The following is a 7,831-nucleotide window of genomic DNA, read 5'->3' on the forward strand; positions in this document are numbered from 1 at the left end:
ACTGTAGAGTGGGCAACGCAAGAGCTAACGCAGCGCTATTCCCACTTCGATGCTGACGACGTAAGGCTCACAGAACGCGGAAACAAAGTCCTCATAAGCGTTCAAGACCTGAGATTTCCTGATAAAGACCGCTGGACAAAACCGCAGCCCCTTTTCGACGACAATGGTGAAGTTAGGGGTGACGTAGCAAGATTAAAAGGCTTCCAGCGTGCCACTAGAAGCATGTTAGAAAGATTGGAAAACATAAATGAAAGGGTTGCGTTAGAAAAACGCGTCGAGGAACTGCAAGAAACGTTGGAAGAAAGGGAGGCAGAATACATGAGGCAAAACCGACTACTTCTCGATGCTCAAAAGAGAGAACTTAACGACAAAACCCAAAGAATAATAGAAATTAGAGGACAAAGAGACAATGCCCTACGCGATAGAGACCAAGCCCAAAGGGCTTTCGACCTCGCCTTACAGGAGCTAGACCTGACAAAAGAGGAAGCTAAAAACTTGCATATCATCATAACCGGCTCTTTAGAGGAACGGCGGCAGTTGGTTGCCGAAATTAACACTAAGGAAGAACAAATCCGGCAAAGAGATCAGGCCCTCGAAGACCTGGAGGGGCAAATAGAGCGGCAGCAAGAAGTAATCGAGGACCAAACTCGTACCGAGGAAGAAAGGGAAGCAGCTCAAAGGGAATCAGAAGCCCTTCAGGTACACCTTGCGGAATTGCGGGCGCAAAAGGAAAACCTGGAAAAGGAGCTGGGGCTTACCACCAAGGAAAAGGTAAAAAGAGCCCTTTTGAAGTATGGTCTTCCGCTGGCATTCGCGATTGCTATTTCGAGCGTAGTAGGAGTTATCCTATCCGCTCTTAAGGCTACAGGCGCGGGCGTAAAGAAATTAGGCAATGGGCTGACGGACTTAGGGAAAAAGATGGCAGCCGGCATTCCTGGGCTGCTTGGTTCGGTTGTTTCCTTGGCACTTAGGGCCGGCGGCGAACTGTTGAAGTTCGTGGGCAACAACATTTGGATATTAGTTGTAGCTATTGGGGTGGTCCTCCTGAAGAAGATGAAGGCTTGATCTTATCCTTCTCATCGGGCGGTGCCCTGCTTTGAGGATAATGAAAGACAGTATTAGCACCACCCTGGTAATTTGGAACCAACGGCAACACACTCATGGTAGAAATGGGCTTATGACTCCAGGCTGCATTAGCAGGCCTGCGACCTATGCGATTTATCCCAAACTTGCCGTCATCAGAAGTGACTTGCAACTTAGCATATTTACAATTGGCTAGCATATGAAAAGTCACTGGCGTTAGGTCTTCAGAGGACCTAGTGTAGGGCTCCATCGAAAAATGGGTAACTTTCCTGGTGTTCGTTGAAGTTCGATAAGGAAGCAGGGGCTTATTATTCTCATCGATAAGCCTAAACCCCACATTCGCATGCGTATTTGCATTAATGCTAATAGTGCAAATGACCAATGCAGTGCCCCCAACCTCAACCCACAGTCCAACGTCATGCCAAGCGCCGTTGTCATATCCCTCTTCATCTAAGCGGTGGGTATAACGCGTTTCCCTCACGTATGGATTCATATATTTAAAGGCTCATTACCGTCAAAGTGCTGATGGTCATGTGGTTATAGACAGTATTCCTTTGATTTTCTATGCTATTTATGCAAACACTCCCGGTGTCATCTACTCTTATCTGCAGCTTTACCTTCCCGTGGCAATCAGCAACCATGTGGAAAGTCCAAACGGAAAGATTCTCAGAGCTATTCGTTGGCGGCTCTACTGAGAAATGCGTAGGCTCCCTGTTGTTTGTCTTCGCGCGCATGGGCTGTAATACTCCATTGTCGTCACAGAAACGAAATCCTACATTCGCACTGCTAACGGCCCCCAAAGAAATGCTGCATAATATCAATTTCTTTCCTGAGTAATTCAAATTCACGGACATGCCCGTGACATCAACCCAAGATGCCTGGGTGTATTTTTTCTCGCCTGTGTAAGTCGTATAAACACAATCTACTCCAGTTACGTAGGGGTTGTTCATCGCCATATATAATAGCTTAGACCAACACTTGCAGCTGCTACGCCGGCCTTTAGTAAGTTATGGTCATATTCCTCCTCCTTTTTAGGCGCCCGGTGTGGTTCTTTCTTAGGTAACGCCTTCTTTGGTGCGGGCTTTTCTACGTGCTCCTTCTTAGACTTCTCCACGAAATGGGGAATGCCCCTGGTAGTATCCAAGTTCACGTCGTTCGCCCCAAACTTCATGTCCTCAGTTGCTGTCTTAAGCTTATTATTGTAGCCTACGACGGAATTGGTGTTGAGGACCAAATTACTGGGCATTAGCAACACTCCCGGGGCTACGGCATAATCCAACCTCAACCCGGAGCTATCCACGTCTAATTGAAAACGATGCGAACTCTTATCGATATCGCCCTCTATAATCGCAGTTTCGAATAAAGTTAAGGCTTCGGCCCGCGTATTTTTCGAGGTGCCTGCATCTCCAATTATGCTCGACCTGGTATTTACTTGCGCCCCCAAAACAACGCGTACGTAAGCTTCTATGCTGCGATCCAGGCGGCCCCGACCGGCTTTCGTTAATCCTTTTCCTTTCATTAATACGAACGGATCCCAGGTACCTGGGTAGTTTGTTTGAATTCTAGTAATCAATGAATTATTACCCTTATCACCACCCATATCACCGAACTCTAACTCATTACTTGGGTATTCCTGATGTCCGTAGTCAGCCGGCTTCTCACCATTGGCACCCCAAACATAAACAATGCCAAGCCCATGCGTCTTACCCTCCTTATAACGAAAATCTTTTTGCTGTGGTTTGAACTCATTAATTAACCTTTCCAGGGCTGCGGCGTCATATCGGTTATTCATTGGATTAAATGCCTTATCTCCCGGTAGGGGTACGTTAAGCTCCTTCAACAACCTCCTTACCGTAAAGGCAACGTGAAACTGCATAATTGGAATGTGAAACATGTCCGCGGCAACACCACAACCTTTAGTGGCAGCCCAAATAGCAAAGTCTAACTGCTGCGGCCAATACCGCATATTGGGCCCTGCTAACCATTCCCTGGCCTCTTTACCCGACGTATGCTTCAACATCGTATTCTTATAGATATTTCTTAGTATTACGTTAAATGATTGTTTACCCACTGAAATCTTCAGGTGCGTTACCAGCTTTTCGAAGTTGTTTACACCACCTTCAGCATCGTAAAATGGGTAATCTTCCGTGGTTAACAATAAGTTTCTAGGAAAATTAGGTGCTTTATGCTCGGGTTTTGGTGGTTTATGAACGGGGCGTACAATCGTCAATCGCTGCACCTGATCACCTACTTGCTCCAAGTCTGCATTGCTGTACATCCTGGAGCCGTTATAGTAAATCCCATCGGGTCTTCTTTCGAACTTACTGGGGTCTGCATGTGGAAACATCTTCCTAAATGCTCTCCAATTCCAGTAATCCCGGTTGTCGTGATGTGGCTGCTCCTCAATATCATTCCCAAAAGCGTCGTACATTAGTATATATAATGGATGTTATACCATCAGCACCTCCACTTTATCCTGAACTTCCTAAGGAACCTAACGAATTAAACGCTGAAAACTTTCGTCTGAATAAAGCGAACTTAATCCTGGCTTACTTGGAAGGGCAGACAAAACACTATGAAAAAGTTAGAAAAAAGTACGTCAGAGCCCGGAGTACGCTACATAAGATTGCGATAACTTCAGGGTCCATATCTGTTGTGTTAACGGGCTCCGGCGTTGCTACTTCGCTTACTGGACCGGGAATAATCGTTGGAGTTCCTTTGGCCGGCGTTGGGGCAGCCTGTGGTATTATCTCGGCTGTTGCTACGGGCATTATGAAACAGTTGTCAAGCAAAATATCAAAACACGATACAACAATAGCTCTGTCAAGGGCTAAAGTAAATACGATCACTGACCTTGTCTCAAAGGCTTTGCGTGACAGAAAGATAGACGACGTAGAATTCTCGCTTATCTTAGCCGAAGAGGAAAAGTACGAGAAATTAAAGACGGACATAAGGAATAAAAAAACAGTCGTAAGAGATCTTTCCGAGGAATCTCGCAAAAAGATCTATCAAGAAGCGAAAGAAGAGCTTCAAAGAAAGCTTGCTCAGTAAACATCTGCTTCGAAAAGAGCGTGACGGGATTCTATTTACATATCGAACGTCAGTCTAGAAATTATGCAGATTAAATATAATAATTTTCACATACATAAGCGTCCAGATGTGTCTGGCGTTCGCTCGTGATCGTGGGACTTTGGAGCTGGGGAGGCCTAAAGTCCCGAGTTCGAGCCTCGCTGTAGACGCATTTGGACCGGTTGCTGTGAGTGAAAAAAAAAGCCTCCCCACACTCACAGCAACCGTGGGGGGAGGGGTAGAAAGTGCGATTCAACCCCGCGATGGGGTTTCGTGAGGAAAAGTTGGAAAAGTCAGGGGGTGTCTCGGGACGCTGTCCGGAGTTCACCCTCTGGTGGGTCGTAAGAAAGATATATGTGTATGTACTAGAGGGCCTCTGGCGCGGGATGAAATAAGCCCCGTAAGCCCAAAATGCAAAAAACCCCACTGGGGATAGCTTGGTGTTCTGCGCGATGCATTCCCCAGTGGGGTTTCTGGCAAAATAAACGCCAGTTTTGCATTTTTATTTTCTCGGAATCCATCCTAACAGGGGGTGGTTGGGGTCTATTTTGTAAAATATTTCGTAAATTACGTCAGGGTAATAAGGAATATCCTTATTCAGCTGACAAAACATCCACTCGGCTTTTGCCATATCAGAAACCTCGGGAATAGACTTATCGGTAATTTCAGACAAAAGATAGGGAATAGCTTTGTAATATTTCCCTAGCTTTAATTTTTTCAATGTCTTCCGTAGACTTTGTGGGGTTGGCTCTTCTAAATGGTCTATGATTTTCTTCTTTACTTCGTTGTCTAAATATACCGGTCGATAACCTTGGATATGACTCATCCAGTCTCGGAAGTATTTCATTCTTTTGTATGGGGTCTTCTTACGACCTCCATTGGCGTAATATTGCTCTTTGGTAGCATTTGGTACGGCATTACGAATATTCTTACCACATTCGTAACACTGTGCTGACGTGTCGTCTTCTATTTGCATTTTCTTGTCACAACAAATATACTTATTTGGTTTAGTAGGTACAAACTTGGGTTTCAAGCACTTTACACAGAAATCATAAACAAACTCTTTACAATCTTCGCACTCCATATATAGACTAACATATTTGCGCTGTTGCCCCCAACCACACTTGGAGTGGGTTGTTTCCGTAGGTGGATTTTTGACGCGGGTCTTACCCGTGTTGAGATTGCGCTGGAACCCCCATTCCCTATACTACTGACATTCGCTTTTGCAATACTAATTTTTTTATCCTATTCCCATAGGAGGCACAACTCTTCTCCCAGGATTTAGTTCACGCCTTCATAAAGAAATGTACACGCTTATCAACTCACGTGAGCCGAACCTTGTAAGAATCATCAATCCCGAGGAACGGCAGTACTCTGTATGGTGTGGCAGTGCTGTGTTGGCAGGATTATCTACCTTCCCACAGATGTGTATTACTTCACAGGAATATGACGAACATGGACCTGATATCGTACACCGAAAGTGCTTCTAATTTCAAATGATATTTTAATAGATAATTAACTACATAAGAATAAATAATGTGGTATCAGCAGCAGAAATAATAAGAGAATAAGTGAGTAAATTAAAGGTTTTCTCGGAGGCCATGTTGGAGGAACTTAACAAAAGAATTGTCAATGAATTCTTTTGTTATATCCTCTAACATGGCAGCCGTGTCTTTGGTTATTTTATTCTCTTGGCGATGGTTGAAAACCATCAATATGGCCTCAGTACTGCGAGCTGCACGCTGAGTTTTGGCTTTTCGCTGCCGTCAATCAAAAATGATCCCTCAGTACCTTATCTTTTGTATTCTTGACTGGTAACCTGCGTCACATCCGGAATTTTCTTTCATTTACAAAGAAAATTCCGGATGTGACGCAGGCTATTGACTGGCGGCAGTAAAAAACGATTTCACAACAAGCCGTTAAAATGTCTGAGTTCGCAAATTATGGAAAACCGCAGTAATACTGCTGAAGTCTGGGAAAAATTACAGGCTGAGAACAGGATTTGCACCCACTGCAATACTGTTGCAACACTCTTACCACATGAGCTATCTAAGATCATCAAAGCCACAGTGGTAGAATACAGGAGAGGTCATTTACATTCTCTGTTTTGAAATATATTCATAATAGAGTTATTTTACTTATTTTAGCAGTCACACAAATGGAAATAAGATATACTATCTTTCATTTGTCTACTAACTATTTTACACTAAAACCACTCTAGAGTGAAAGCATTTAACCCGTGAAATAAAAAAATACTAGTCAAATAGACACAATAGAAAGCAATGGAATTAGGGTCTATAAATGTGTATTAGTCTAACATCTATTTCACGGGTTAAATGACTTTACTCTATTAGTGAAGTCATATAATTCAAACCATCATAAACTGGAAATCCTAGATGCTGCCACTCTTTATAACTACATTTTAACCTACCAGCCACGCGGTTAGATTTTTGAAATGCTTTTGAAATTTTGGTAGTGGTAAGATATAATATATAAAGATATATAAAGATATACAGTCAATGTCATTAACGTTGTCCACCGAAAAAAGACATTTACACATTTACACATTTACACATTTAGACTAAAGTGAGCCTGAACTTTGAATGTAAAATTCAACTCGTGAATCGATAATCCAGAATGCCTTGACCATTTAGTGAGGATTTAAGATGGAGAATTGTACTTCAGCGTTTGTTTTATGCCAGAACGTTCGAGGAAACACGTGATATTTCTTCTTTCATATGTCTAAATGTATAAATGTCTAAATGTCTAAATGTGTAAATGTCTTTTTTCGGTGGACAACGTTAATGACATTGACTGTATATATATATAATATATATAATGATATTACTTGCGGTGGTGATAAGCGATGACAAGTTTTTATTTTTTATTTTTTATTTTTATTTTTTATTTTATTTAAATCTATGCATATTTATTACTGGTTTATAATTAGCATTTTTATCTTTTTGTTTTGTCCTAAAAATAAGCAACGAAGAACCGTATTGATCCCAATATTCATGAGTTTCTATTATGAATTATTATATTGATTGACTTTAATATTTATCAAGAAGCATGAGGAAATTTCTCTAAATTAGGAATATAGATATACCAAAATTTAGATTTTTAAAGACAAATTAAATAAGTAAATAATAATGATAGTAGGAAAAATTCATTTACACTGGTCATTTGTAAGTGTGTTTCTTTTTTTTAGATTTTAAACAACCCATGAACAGCGTGTGCACACATTCTCTACTTTGGCATGCCCCATAATGTTTTGCGCCTTGAGGTAACCAATCAAAACACTGTCCCAAAATGAAAGGTTCTTTAATTCACCTGCGATAGCCGTCAGGTCGTAAACACTTTGTTGGATTGTGTTACGGTCACCAAAAATGTCGGACATCGTTCTCGGATTCCACCAGAGTGAAGTTGGTGTCAGGTTTTAGAGTCAGATTTTTGAGTCAGATTTTCGGATCTAGTGTCAGATTTTTTCCGGGGGGAGTCACATCATGTTAAACACAAAGTCTCTATATTCGTAGAAACGCTTTGATTTACTATAAAACCCGCGCCGTGCTTTACTCACACAAAATTTCTATATTTTCGTTGTCTTCGTGGATCGAAACACTCACCTCAAATAAAATAAACAGCGGTTTCAGATTTTTTGAGCTGTTTTATCTACTATCAA

The 7,831-nt window shown here is 42.0% G+C and overlaps 1 protein-coding gene across 1 annotated transcript in view; it reads left to right on the plus strand.

The window, feature by feature from the left end:
* The window catches only part of LOC116306986 (uncharacterized), a 52,412-nt gene extending 45,132 nt beyond the window's left edge, over nt 1–7,280 (plus strand). The window contains exon 20 of the mRNA XM_089025511.1: nt 5,410–7,280. Within this exon, the coding sequence (XP_088881637.1) occupies nt 5,410–5,642 (233 nt within the window). The 3' untranslated portion in view covers nt 5,643–7,280. The remainder of the gene's footprint in view (nt 1–5,409) is intronic.
* The last annotated feature ends 551 nt before the right edge of the window (nt 7,281–7,831 follow it).

Source organism: Actinia tenebrosa, unplaced genomic scaffold (assembly GCF_029948245.1).
Source record: "Actinia tenebrosa isolate PJP-AT-01 unplaced genomic scaffold, QUT_ActTen_1.0 utg344__unscaffolded, whole genome shotgun sequence".
Classification (NCBI taxonomy): Eukaryota; Metazoa; Cnidaria; class Anthozoa; order Actiniaria; family Actiniidae; genus Actinia; species Actinia tenebrosa.